Source organism: Trachurus japonicus, chromosome 16 (assembly GCF_045865225.1).
Source record: "Trachurus japonicus isolate A0001 chromosome 16, Traja_1.0".
NCBI lineage: Eukaryota > Metazoa > Chordata > Actinopteri > Carangiformes > Carangidae > Trachurus > Trachurus japonicus.
The window spans coordinates 326,398-340,434 of NC_140922.1; the positions used below are offsets into that span (position 1 = coordinate 326,398).

General features: G+C 41.4%; 2 protein-coding genes across 3 annotated transcripts in view; both read left to right on the plus strand.

Annotated features, from left to right (window-relative positions):
- enpp2 (ectonucleotide pyrophosphatase/phosphodiesterase 2) overlaps positions 1–1,550 on the plus strand; it is a 31,354-nt gene extending 29,804 nt beyond the window's left edge. For both annotated transcript variants that reach the window (XM_085803385.1, XM_085803386.1), the window contains exon 25: positions 595–1,550. In XM_085803385.1, coding sequence (XP_085659511.1) covers positions 595–765 — 171 coding nt within the window. In that variant the 3' untranslated portion in view covers positions 766–1,550. The remainder of the gene's footprint in view (positions 1–594) is intronic.
- Positions 1,551–4,911: 3,361 nt separating this feature from the next.
- On the plus strand, positions 4,912–13,977 carry nod1 (nucleotide-binding oligomerization domain containing 1). Its single transcript, XM_085803387.1, has 11 exons — positions 4,912–5,129; positions 5,218–5,392; positions 6,625–8,437; positions 8,524–8,607; positions 9,904–9,987; positions 10,091–10,174; positions 10,563–10,646; positions 10,726–10,809; positions 10,901–10,984; positions 12,185–12,268; positions 13,413–13,977. The coding sequence occupies exons 1-11, from the start codon at positions 4,959–4,961 to the stop codon at positions 13,483–13,485; spliced, it is 2,820 nt and encodes a 939-aa protein (XP_085659513.1). The 5' UTR covers positions 4,912–4,958; the 3' UTR covers positions 13,486–13,977.
- Positions 13,978–14,037: the final 60 nt, after the last annotated feature.

Below are 14,037 nucleotides of genomic sequence, written 5' to 3' on the forward strand. Positions count from 1 at the left end.
GTCTGATTTCTTGTCAAAATGTCTCATTTCTAGTCAAAACTAAACTCTTTCTACTTAAAATCAGACTCATGACCTAAAAATGAACTTGTTTTTAGATCATTTTCATTTGTTTCAAACACATTTTCACTTGAAATAAATAGAAAAATCTGCCAGTGAAAGCAGTTTCTTGTGCTTGTAATAAGAAAGAAAAACTTGCTCCACTATCAGATTTTTCTACTTTTTTCAAGTGAAAATCTGCTTGAAAGTGTCTAAAAAGGAGCTACTTTTTAATGTGATGAGTCTTATTTTAAGTATAAGTAGATTGTTTTGACTAGAAATAAGACAAATATTCTTGGTAAGATTATGAGTTTTTGCAGTGCACATTGAGATGGATTTGGTTCTAGTTCCTAATATACATAATATACACCACCAAATAAAACAAACCTCTTCCACCAGAATCACTATACAGCAAACACACCTCTGCCTTCTGACAGCTGCTACAAGTTGTCAATATCCAAAGCCATTTGGTTCAGAACTTCTAATTCCTCTGCTCTGTAGTCATATGGTGATTCTACTGTTGCATCATGCTGCGTGTCCCTCTCTGCCCCCATGCAGAGCTCAGAGGAGGAGTCCCGCTGGGTGGAGGACTTGATGAAGATGCACACAGCTCGGGTCAGGGACGTGGAGATCCTTACAGGCCTGGACCTGTACCGCAGAACCACCAGGAGCTACGCTGAGATCCTCTCTCTCAAAACCTACATGCACACGTACGAGAGCGAGATCTGATCTCCATCTGTGTTACTGATGTTTTTTCAGCCGTGGTAGACGTATGTGGTACGAGAGAGGAGCTGTGATGGCCTCTGTTACACTGACCTGCAGCTTCAGCTCCGCTCCGCTGTCCTGCAGCATCTACAGTAGCCTATGCTGTGGCATTTGGTCTGATCTCACTTAATTCATCCAGTTGTTCAGATGCAGCTTTAACACTACTGAGCTACAAGCCAAAGTGCTGCCCACTTCAGTTCTGTATTGTTTACTTTGTTTGACTCAGATTCAATTCAATTATGATTCACAATGACATTAATCTGAAATCTATAAAAAATGAAAATATATTATACAACTGAATATTTAATGTATCATGACATATTTTAAAAATGTAAAAAAATATATTTAATTGCACTACAAAGAATCATCAGAATCAGTTCCAGATCAAATATTCACATCAGTATTAAAGTAGGATTATTAAACTGGTGCAATGGGCACATATTTCCATTCTATCAACCCAGTGATTAAAAATAAATTATCTGTTCTTTTGACATGGAATAATAATGCAATGTGTGTGTGTGTGCGTGTGTGTGTGAGAGAGAGAGTGTGTGCGTCCATTCCTGTGTGTGTTCTTGTTTTCTGTGTATATGCCTGTTTTGTATGTTGTGTGTGACATTTTGTTCTGTACACAATAACAATAATGTCAGTAAGAGTATTTTATTGTGTTTTTTCCCTAAAACATTAACACCTGTGAGACTGACCTATTTATGCTGTATGTACATTTCTTTGCCATAAAGTAATGTTTTTACTAAATCAGGTGTGCTGCAGAATAAATTACCACACTAATACTGGGGAGTTCCTCATGCCATGGAATCATAAGATGTTGTAATGTCCAAATATGCATTCATGTTGCCAGTGTCCAGGTCAGGAGAGTGGGGAAGTCACTGAAGTTCACCATGTGAATGAACCCAGTCTGAAATAACTTTAGCTTTGTGACACAGACAATTATCATTCTGGAAGTAGACATCAGAGGACGGTAAACTGTGGTATGAAGGGGTGAAAATACTCAGAAGCTGGCATTCAAATCATGATAGTTAGAAGTAGGCTACTAAGATGGAAACATTTCCTACAGTAGGGGAGACCGGGGACAGTTGCAACAGGGGATGGTTGCAACATGTCATTTTTCTCCAATCGGGAACAAGCTACAGTAGAGTGATGACACTCACACTGCACATGCTCAGTTTGATTACCGCCCTTGCAGAGAAAAATCAGTTGAATTCAAAAGATGCTCCAGGATTTATTACAGTTTTTGAGGTACGAAAGTATTTTTTTCTTGAGCTTTGTTTGTGTTAAAACTGTTTTTGTTAAAAAGTCACTCTTTTTGTGATTCTGCTCAAACTTATATGGTTTAAAGGAGTTATATGTTAACTTTTAGCTGATATGAGTATCAAGAGTACTTTGTTTAGCTAACACATGGGGTTTTATCATGGCTGAAAGGACCGGTTGCAACTGTCCCCGTGCAATGCATGAATATAAAAACAGACCACAAAACAGTATTTTGACATTACATTTTTTTTGTTTTTACCATTGTATTGCTAATATTAAAATGATGAGAGAATAAATGACAATGGCAATATAAAAGTTAATTCCCTCACAAATCACACATTGTTCCTATGTAAAGTCTTTTTTTTAATCAATTTGAATATTTCACATCTGCACAAGGCTTCCTCATCTAGACAAATCTATACTATTGCCATCTGATCAAAGCTGATGAATAAATAACACTGTAATATTATTAGAACTGACATTTTTGATAATAATCCTTTTACTAGATCTGAAATATATTGTATTTGTAACATGTTGCAACCATCCCCAAACAATGTTGCAACTATCCCGGAGTCCGTCTTGATTTCGCCTGTCTAACAGGCCTGGAAACCTCCTGCAATAGCTAATGTTTGTTAGGCAGCTATATCCCATCGTTGTATCTAAAAATAAATAAATAAAGATTTAGGGAATGTATCCTATGTCCACACAGCCTACCGGAGAATGACCCCACTCAGATGCCTACGCCTAAAATAGGTGCCGTCTCTCTCCGCTCCCTAAAGAGTCCACATTTCCGGAGGTACTTGAACATACCACAGGCGAGTTGCGGGAAGCAGAAGGATGACGCGTTGTAGTCACAGTAGCCTACTTTCACTTCATACAACAGAGGGTGCGGCGGAGGGATCTGTCTTACATGTTGTACACAGGAGCAGTGTGAAGATAAGGTAAACCGATGATGAGTTAACCTGTAGATCATTTATTTAGACGTGATAAAAGCAGTGGTAAAAGAATGTTCTGTTGTAGTTTTTCGTGGCTTGAACTTTCAGCCTCACACACTGGATACATTGGTTACCTTAACTCACTGTACAGTTCAAATTCTAGACTTAGGCAGAAACGATCGTTTTAGATTTGATACTCAGTTCTTTAACAGAAAGAAAAGAGTGTCAGTGTGAGTTAGTGTCAGTCAGTGATCACTGAGGCTCACAAACCAGGAACTGCGGACGTTTTTGGGAAACAGCTGCAGATGGAGTAGATTAACACAGGGAACCAGCTCCAGACACAGTGACTGTCATTGTGGACAACACTGGAGGATAGGTCTCTTTTTCTAGTTATTTTTATTCATTGATTTTATTTACAACTTTCCAGGAGTTAACAGCAGGGGTTGAACTGAAAAGTTGTTAACAGTAAGATAGCCTAAGCCTCCAATACATATTTGTCACAATGTCTGGCATCGGCCCTAAAAATCTGGTAGTACTGGTGGGGCTGTAGATGTCAGACTGATCTGTAGATACCACGGGCAAGTCTGAGTTTTGCTCATTGATCTATATAATTCAAGTTACACCACAAGACTGACTCACCTTTCCAAGTCAGGCATAAGATAAATGTTACCAGGATAACAACAGTCAACAACAAAAAAACAGCATGGATTAATGTGGTTTGCAGTGGTGGACAGTAGAGTAAATTTACTTGAGTAACAAATATTTTTCTTTTACTCGAGTTAATTTCTAGGAAGGCTGAAAAGTACTCGTTACTTTCAGGTCTGCTCTTTTTTTTTTTTTTCTAAAATACTACTGGAAGCTGTGTTTGTCAAAAAAGGAACCCATCACAGTGCAGCTCTCCACTTGGGTTCTACGTATTCATTTTATTTGTTTAGGTGTTTCTGCAGGCTTTATATAACATTGTGGTTCTAAAAGCAGCGCATCAGTGCAGGTTTCAAATAGTTCATTCTCAGAAACAAGAGTTAAAGGGACAACAAGGAGTTTCTATTTGGTTATAAAAAAGTATCATGTTAATGTGGATGAATCTCCGCTACCCACACTTGTTAATGGGCCCATTTTCGATAAATATATCATTTTGTCTCTATCGTTATTTTGTTATTATCAGTGGTGGTGGAAATGCTGGTCGAGCCGACCAGCGTTTCTTTACTTTCGGTTTCGTGGCGAGTCATGAGAATAACGCAGCCGAATCGCTGTTTATGGTCGGAACTACGACGGTATCTGATCGTCTTCGAACCTCTGACTTTAATTCTTGATGAAAACACAAGTCTGTCTCGCGCCGGTCAAAGAATTTTACGGTGCGCGCGGAGGCTCATAAATGTAGTGTGAAAACGCGTCGCTTTTCCAAAACTCCTCGTTGTCCCTTTAAAAGGTCCTTAAATTCATTTAGAAAAAATTATAGTAATTCATTGATGTGAAAAATAAGAAATGTAGGCTACTCTTACTCTTACTCTAAGTACTTTTTTACTTTTACTCGAGTAACATGTCGACTGAGCTACTTTTACTTTTAACGGAGTAAATTTTGACCAGTAGTATGTACTCTTACTCAAGTACTGGGGTCGAGTACTCCGTTCATCTCTGGTGGTTTGATGTCTAATGTTTTTGTCTGGAAACGAGTCAGTCTTTGTTTTTGGAGCAGCAAACATTGGACTGCTCTAGGAGCAAAATTAAGAATGAACCAACACCACAGTCTAATCTGTAATATCTTTGTGAGACTGGCTCCTGGAAAGGAATCAGACATTTAGCAGTCTTATGTAGCCATCACAGCACAGTCAGACAGTCACACACACCCTCACAATCACCGGTGGGCATCATGTCTCCGATGGCGTCACCAACAAGGTCACACTGTGGCGGCTTGTCTTGTGCTTGTCCCACAGAGCGGACTGATCTGCAGTAAACATGGATCAGATAGAAGACAGCAGCTGCTCCGACATCCTCACCTGCCACAGAGAGCTGCTGGTGTCCAGGCTGAGGTGCACTCAGTGCATCCTGGACAACCTGCTGGCCTGTGGCTTCTTCTGTGAGGAGGATGTTGAGATCATTCAGCGAACCCCCACCAAAACCGATCAGGTAAGAAGGTTCGTTTACCAAGGCCGTTAGTTACTGTACGCTCTGTGTGTCCTCTTGTGTGACTTTCTGTCCCATTATTATGTCCTAGGTCCGCAAAATCTTGGAGCTTGTCCAGTGCAAAGGGGAGCAGGCCTGCCAGTACTTCATTTTCATCATTTATAAAGTACGTGATGCATACATAGACCTCCAGCCGTGGCTGAAAGAGATCAACTTCAGCCCAGGCAGTGACGTCACAGTGATGGAAGTAGTTAACACAGATCCTAGTAAGTATCACAACCACTGGTTGGCTGTGGCTCAGGAGGTAGAGCAGCTCTTCTTTTATAGGCTCATGGAAAAAAGCTCCTATGTCACATCCAGCAGGTGCTAGACGGGTGTGAGGCTCTGAATCACAGCTACTGTACTGCATCATTTTTGAGGTGTTTCTATTATTCTGACCCGCAAGTATCAAGGTTCATTAATAAGACTAGAACTAAAATAAAGTGGATAAAGTGAAAATATTCTATTACAAGCAAACATTTGGCATTATAATGTTTATCATTATAATGAATGATTACTGATCCTAGAATTAGTGGTGGTGAAGCTCATATTCAGCTCCTATTTATCACAATGTTTGATATATTTTGGTACCTAGTGGCAGAATAACATTTTTGCAATATGTATCACCATGTATAATATTTTTCATCATATACTGTATTTTTCTTTGCCATTTTGTGCAATCTCAGCTCAGTATGAATTATATCTATGAATGTACAGTATGTACTACATCATAGAAAATCACAAATTTGTGCTGGACTGTACCAAGATATTTAATTATTTTGGACATGGGAGCAATGCAGTAAAAAGTACAATTCAATATTAAGACTAATAATATTAAAAAATATAAAAAGTAGAATAAATTAAATGATTAAATTATTTCCAGATGTAAACAGATGCTCTGATCCCCTTGTGCAGTTTATTTCAGCAAACAGCAAAAATAAAAAAACAAACAAAAATTTCATTTTTGAACTTGTACTTGTTGTTATCAGAAACATGTTTCTCTTGATGTGAACTGAAGTGAAACTCAGGGTCAAATCATATTGCAAACACTTAACTCCCACACATTCTCACCATGCCCTGCAGATCTCTGGGTGTAGCTCTTGCAAAGAAGAACCAGTACTTTACTTGTGTGATGCAATTTGTTTTAAATACTGTTCCCTTCTTGGTCGCAGTAGTCCTAGATAAACACTACATCTATCATGTTTTAAATCTAAGAGATTTAAGAGAAAGAAAGCTAAGAAAAATGGAACATCTTCACATTTCCTCAGCTTCTCTTCTAAGTAAATTTCATTACAGCTTTGTTGTGAGAGAAGTTTTATCTGCAGAAACGCATACAAAGACCCAACACAAACATTTTCTTAATCAGAAAAAATGTGTCTTCATAATACAAACTGATGAATCACTGTATGTAAATGAGCTTCAACTGATAATCATACACAGCTTCCTTCTGTCCTATAAGTCAGCAGGTATTGTGAGAAGCTGAGACATGAAATGAGCCGGGACACCAGCTTCATTATGTCCTATGGCCAGCAAGAGGAGTCTCATCTGGGGAACCTCTATACTGACACTCTGATGGAACTATTGGACGATTGCAATGAAAGCCTGGGCTTCATGGAGAGTCTGGACCAGCTCCTGGGAGACCATGCGGTCTTCAATCCTCAAGGTGAAATCATCTATGTGATGGGGGATGCTGGCATGGGAAAATCCCTCCTCCTGCAGAAACTCCAGAACCTCTGGTCCAGGAAGGAGCTGCAGACGGATGCCATCTTCTTCTTTAAGTTCCGCTGCAGGATGTTCAGCATCTTCAAGGAGACAGAACAGATCTCCCTCAGAGACCTTCTGTTTAATTATAACTGTCACCCAGACCTTGATCCAGATGACGAGGTGTTTGATTACATCCTGCGCTTCCCAGAGAAGGTTCTTTTTACGTTTGATGGCTACGATGAGATTCAGGACGATCTGAATCAGATGAATGCCCCTGAAGTGGTCTCGCCGGAGGCCAGGGCGCACCCCCTCCAGCTGCTGGTCAGCCTGCTCTGTGGGAAACTACTCAAGAGCTCCCAGAAGGTGCTGACCACCCGGACGGGGATTGAGATCCAGAGCAGAGTGATCAAGAAGAAGGTGGCTCTGCGGGGTTTCTCCCCAAGCCACCTGAAGACCTACATCAGTCTTCACTTTAAGGAGCAGGAGCAGCGGGAGCGGGTGTCGGTCTACCTGGATGCGAGCCCCCACCTCTGTGGCCTGTGCTCCACCCCTCTGTTCTGCTGGATTGTATTCAAGAGCTTCAGGCACCTTCAAACTATACACGATAGTTTTCATCTGCCCGACACCTGCTTCACACTCACCGACATCTTCCTGCTGTTGTCGGAGGTGTTCCTCAGCCACTTGACTTCACCCAACCAGCCGCTGCTGAAGAAGAGCACCCGCTGTGCCTCCGAGACGTTCAAGGCAGGACTGAAAACCCTTGTTGCGTTTGCCAAGCTGGCGCTCCAGGGCATGGCCAGAGGTAGCTTCATCTGTGACCAAGAGGAGGTCACGGCATGCGGTCTGAAAGAGGAACACCTGCCGCTGGGCTTCCTCAGACCCGTCAGTGAGTACGATGCCAGTGGAAACTCTGCTAAGTTCGAGTTCCTCCACATCACCCTGCAGTCTTTCTTGGCGGCGTTCGCACTCGTGCTGGACGAAGAGGCCTCCGCCAACTCCATCCTCAAGTTCTTCACAGAATGCAGCAGGAAAAAGGCTTCGTCCTGTCTGCTCTTTGACGTCTGTATCTGCGGCAAGTCGAAACCCAGAGAAAAGAACCCGTTTGCCACAAACGAGCACCTTCAGTTCACTAACCTCTTCTTGTGTGGCCTCCTCTCCAAGGCTAACAGTGGCCTGATGGAGCACCTGGTGTCTCCTGTGTTACTGAAGAAGAAACGAGCCTTGTTAAAATCCTACCTGTCCACTAGTGTGAAATCCCACCTGCGTGGCTTACCCCATCACACGGGTGACGGAGCCAAGAAAGTCCATGTTTTGCCCAACTTCCTCTGGATGCTGAGGTGCATCTTTGAGACAGGCAGCAAAGAAATCGCTCAGATGACGGCTAAAGGCATCACAGCCAACTTCATCAAGCTGGGATATTGTAATGTGTACTCAGGTGACTGCACTGCCCTGAACTTTGTGCTTCAGCACCGTCAGGAACTCCTCGGGCTCGACATGGACAACAACAACATCAGCGACTATGGGGTGAAGCAACTGAAGCCCTCGTTCTGCAAGATGACGGTGGTGAGGTGAGAAGTGTAGACATGTTTGAAGCAACCCTGTGATGAATGATGATCAGACTGGTTTATACTGTGGTTGAACTGCTCCTCTGCAGGTTGTGTGTAAACCAGCTGTCTGACAGCAGTTTAGAGGTTCTTGCAGAGGAGCTGTGTAAGCACAAAGTTGTGGAGGTCTTGGGGTGAGTAAACATATCAATTGTTTCTGCATACTTAAATACTAACTATACAATGGAAACTGAAAATTCTGTAGTGTGACTGGTTGGTAGAACCAATGAATTGTAGGTCAAAAATCTGAGCCACAGCTGAACGACTTGGATGGGGTCTTATCCACCACTTTCCGGAGAATGACGCTAGAATGACTTGTTTTTTCCATTGTATGTTATATAATAATATTTATATTAATAATACAATAATATTCCATTGTTTTTTTTCCATTGAGAAATACATTTATATTGAAATAGCTTGTCAAATTGTCATTTTTTAAAAAGTTTATTGCATTTACAATAAGATGTTCAGTCATCATCAATGGGTTTCAATAGGTGTCTTAACTGTACCATGGTACCGTCTCAACTGTACACGTATGGGGTATGGTTGAGACGGGACCATGGTAAAAATGCACCTCATGTTTATGACCTGATTGTGGAAAAAATAAACAAATAATAAATGATATTCTTCAATAATAACTTAGTATACAAACAAATTAAACAGCATATGAAAAATCACTTATTTTCAGTGTATAGTTTTTTTGCAATATCTATTCAAAAATGGAAAAGCAAAAAGTGTCTCAAACGTACTCAGTCTACCCTACTCTGCATAATAATACTTTAACTGTTGTGTCATATAGTGTTTTGCTGTGTAAGGAAAAGATCCACACCTTACTTCACAGCAACAGCAAAATATGGACATCCATGCAGTACTGTAGTACCCGCCCATCCTGTTGTAAATTACTCATGAATTTCCTGTATTATGAAAAGTTTCAACTCTATAAAGATAAAATGATGAAGTGGCATTTCATCAAAAAGGTCAAAGGTTAATTTCACATTATAATGTTCTACTAAAACAGTAACTCAGGAGATCGTGACCATAATATAAGTGGGAATAGTGGAAGGGACAGAGGAACACCCCCACCCCCCAGCCCCCCACCCTCACTCCTGAAGCTCATCCTCCCCAGTGCATTACTGTAAATTAAAGTGTAATAATAAGTAGCAGAACAGAAAAAAGACAAGTAGTAAAAAGGCTGTGTGCTCATCTGAATATCACCTAATGTGATGGATCCTAAGACACGTCTGTGGTTGTCTCTTGTATACATAGTGACATTAACATAACAATGTGTAACCCCCCCCCAAAAAAAGAGACAAATATTAAGTCATGATTCAAGAAAAGTAGACACTACTTTTCTTATCACACAAGTGAAACATTGATTTTTATGATTTTTTTCAGAGTGAGACTAATCCTGTCTAAATTTCTCTCCACAGACTTTATAACAATCAGATCACAGATATTGGAGCCAAGCTGGTTGCTCAGATAATTGAGCAGTGCCCAAAGCTGCGTGTTGTCAAGTATGTTTTTAACTTACAAGAATAAATTCTAATATCATTCTAATTAGAAAAATGATGAGGTGTACATGTCTTGCCTTGTGTCTGTTATGTTGATTGTTTTTAGGATTGGTAAAAACAAAATCACAAGTGTTGGTGGGAAGTGTCTGGCCAGAGCCATTCAGAGGAGCTCTTCTGTATTCGATGTTGGGTGAGATTTCATTGCTGTTAAACATCTTTTGACATCAGGTAACCCTTGGTATTCTGAATCAGTACAATACTGTAGCCTACATGGTGCCTGTACAGACAGCGGTTTCCCTGTTTAGATGAGTTATCTAGCTTCATAAACATTAGTGTTATTAACTCCTCTCAAGTGACATAAAGCACCAACAATTCAGAAGATTAGCTCATACTTCATGGTTCAAAAGTTGTCGATGATTGAACCCAAAGTGGACAGGCTGCCAGCCAGAACTGAAAATCACCGGTGAAGTAAAGATAGTAAAATGGACTAGAGATTTGTGCTTTACAAAAATATGAAATAAAAGCATGAAAACATGCCAAATGAATGGTGACGCAGCTGATCTTGATCTTGTTTCCAGGATGTGGGGGAACACCATTGGTGACGAAGGAGCTGAGGCGTTTGCAGAGGCGTTGAGGCACCACCCGAGTCTCACTAACCTCAGGTGAGAGGACAGCTGCTGTAGGCTACTGAGGCAATAAACACCTGCTGATTTCAACTCATTGTTCATTCCTGTGCTCTAGTCTTTCAGCTAACGGCATCACGTCAAAAGGCGGGAAGCTCCTGGCAGAAGCTCTGATGGAGAACAGTGTCCTCAGGATATTCTGGTGAACAAAGCCCTCAGCCCTGACTCTGAGCTGAGTGATTCTGCTGTTGTTGGTGAAGCTCTGTGTGAATAATAGTGCGTCTGTGTTGTAGGTTGGTGCAGAACGAGCTGACCGACGATGCAGCTCCTCAGTTGGCTGAGCTGGTGAAAGCCAACACGGGTTTAACTCACCTATGGTATGGAAAGCACACATTATCACACACACACAAATACACACGTTGCGTCACATTGCGTGGATTAGCCTGGCTCCGGGTGGATGTGTTCCTTCCCTTGTGGCAATTTGTAGAGCAAAACCTTCAGCTGGCGTTGACGGACATCTAACACACACCGGCTTTGCTCTGTTTATGGAGAGCCTAAGCGGCAGCAGGAAGTAACGTCGCCATGGGACCTCAACTCGGAAAAAGTCTCCATGTAAGTGAACGGGAGTGAAAGTTTTATTTTGTGATCCGATTGAATTGCGCCATGAGAAAAAAATATGTCCTCTACCTGTTTAAAACATCACGTTTCATCCGAAAAAAATCAGCAGTTTATCGTAAAACGGCAACAGAAGAATGTATTTTGTGTGAAGACCTCTCTACGGTGTCCCACAAAAAATACGTCACCAACTGACACGGGAAAGGGCGGCATGTGGTGTGTGACGTCACCTACGCGACTCGGAATTTTATTCTACAATAGTTTTACAACAAACTGCTGATTTCTCTTCATGAAACGTGATGTTTTAAACAGGTAGAGGACATATTTTTTTCTCATGGCGCAATTTAATCGGATCACGAAATAAAACTTTAACTCCCGTTCACTTACATGGAGACCTTTTCCGAGTTGAGGTCCCATGGTGACCGTTACTTCCTGCTGCCGCTTAGGCTCTCTATTGCAGTGAGGGATGCTCGTTGTTTGCAGCCTGCAGCAGCTTCACTACGCTCCAGTCGGTTCCGGTGCATGACATAACGTTAGCGATTGGGCAGAGAAAGGCAGATCCAATAGTTTTAAACTCCAAAAGAGAATCCACCTACCAGGAAGTAAACATTTCTGAGTGGAGAGTGGCTGGCCTCTTTGCACAAATGAATTGAAGTGCAGGAGACTGGTTAGGACCAGGTTGACCAAAGACCTCCTTGAAGCAGGAGTTGTGTTTCATAAAGCACCAGGGTTAGGGGCAGTCTGTGATTTAGATGTTCGTCTGATATTATAGTTTGTAAAACATGTTATTTTCCTACCTGTAGAATTGTCTTGTCTGTGATTGGTCAAGGACTTCAAACGCCAATAAAAACAGGATTTACTTGGCAGGTTGGTCATCATGTGACTGCAGACTGTGACTGTGGTGGTTAGTCTCAGTCTCAGTCAGACTCTGAAACTCACCTGCTTCATGTATTTGTCTGCAGGTTAATCAACAACCAGCTGACCTTGCATGGGATGGAACAGCTGGCTGAAGCCCTCACTGACAACACGTTACTCAAAGAGATCTGGTGAGACACATTCAGACGTTTTCTTTCTCTCTGGTGGTCCACGTTGTTTGGGCCACTGTTTTTCAGTCAGTCAGTTTCACATGAACATTACAGTGATGTATATGGGCCAAGACTGTTTTATGGACCAGGCTGGAAACATGTTGATTTCTGCTAAAGTTAAAAATGCGAACTGACTGAACTTAAAAGAATAGTTCACCCAAAATTGAAATTTCACTCATTATCTACTCACCCTCATGTCAACTAAGGGCTGGGAGAAGTTTCAGAGTCCTCCATGGCTTCTCTGAGTTACAGGGGGTCTCGGCGTAGCAGTGCATGTCCATATAACGGTTGCAAATGGATACCAACTGTCTTCTTAACAAAAAGACACACCAAAAAACATCCAAATACCTCCATGCTGCTCGTATGTAATGTCCCTCTTGTATTGAAGCCCTGAAATGTGAAATTGTTCAGAGAAAAATTAAATAAGTCAGTAATCGCACTGACGCCGGCGCAAATCTCGTGACATTTGGACGGACCAGGAAGAGGAGCTTCTGTTACAAACAAGCTTGAAATATAGACTTATTTAATTTTTTTCGGAACAATTTTGCATTTCGGGGCTTCAATACAAGACGGACATTACATACGAGCAGCATGGAGGTATTTGGATGTTTTTTGGTGTGTCTTTTTGTTACGAAGAAAAGTGGTATCCATTTGCAACCGTTATATGGACATGCACTGCTACGCCGAGACCCCCTGTAACTCAGAGAAGCCACGGAGAACTCTGAAACTTCTCCCTGCCCTTAGTCGACAGGAGGGTGAGTAGATAATGAGTGAAATTTCATTTTTGAGTGAACTATTCCTTTAAAGGTGATGAAGTCAGTGCTGTGTCCACAAAAAAAGAAAAAGATAAGCCACACATATAAAAGCAGTTGAGTATTGAACTAGTTCTCTACCACTGGCTGCTCTGGTGAAATCTTTCTTTTAGTAGATAATTACTCTGATTTGTATTCTGAGACTGACTTCATGTGACCATATCCTGAAAGACAATTTAACGCTGTAGTGATGCAAGTCGTTAAAGTGAAGACCTCCTACGTCGTCAGATGAATTTCCTCTCTGTTGATGAGTGAGAGAGTGAACAACAGTCTGATGCTTCTTGTTCTTACAGTGTGAAAGGAAACCAGCTCAGTGAGGAGGAACAGAACCAGTTTGTGGCAGAGAAACGGCTGCGGTTCCACTGACGGGCTCAAACATGAGTCACACATCCACTTCTGCCTGAACAGAAGTAAAGACGTGTGTCTTCAGTGGATTCATGCAGTGCTGGTATTTGCAAACTGATCACTTTATGGTTTTACCTGGCAATGACTATTTATCACGCTGTTATGAATATTTTACATTCATCATCTGCTGATGAACCAGTGTTTGCTCTAATGGAACTCAACAGAGGAAGTTTACCAAAATGACACTTGGAGAAAAAGGAAGTGGAAGCTGTGATGAAGAAATTGTTAGCTTCCTTCTTTGTGAACATTTGTATAGATTTTTAAGTACATGTTTTTGTTATGTTTTGAAATACACTGTTACATTGTTATTTATTAATTGTCTCACGATGGGATGTTCCACATGGCAGGTGGAGCTTCAGTTGCAGTGACAGCATTGTCATAATGTTTACCGTTTGTGTGAGAGATGTGCAGAGATACACACAATTTAAGTGATTACTGAGGAACCTGAATATGGTGTTCCTGTGAGTCATGACAGTGAGGCCAGGGGAACAACAGCGTGACCGTAGGTAGCCA

What these genes read in the sequence shown, in the direction of transcription:
- nod1 (XM_085803387.1), top strand. Translation starts at nt 4,959, where the DNA reads ATGGATCAGATAGAAGACAGCAGCTGCTCCGACATCCTCACCTGCCAC. An exon ending in TCTTCTGTATTCGATGTTGG is followed by an intron (nt 10,175 to 10,562) that starts GTGAGATTTCAT and finishes TCTTGTTTCCAG; the next exon opens with GATGTGGGGGAACACCATTG. An exon ending in ACGTTACTCAAAGAGATCTG is followed by an intron (nt 12,269 to 13,412) that starts GTGAGACACATT and finishes TTGTTCTTACAG; the next exon opens with TGTGAAAGGAAACCAGCTCA.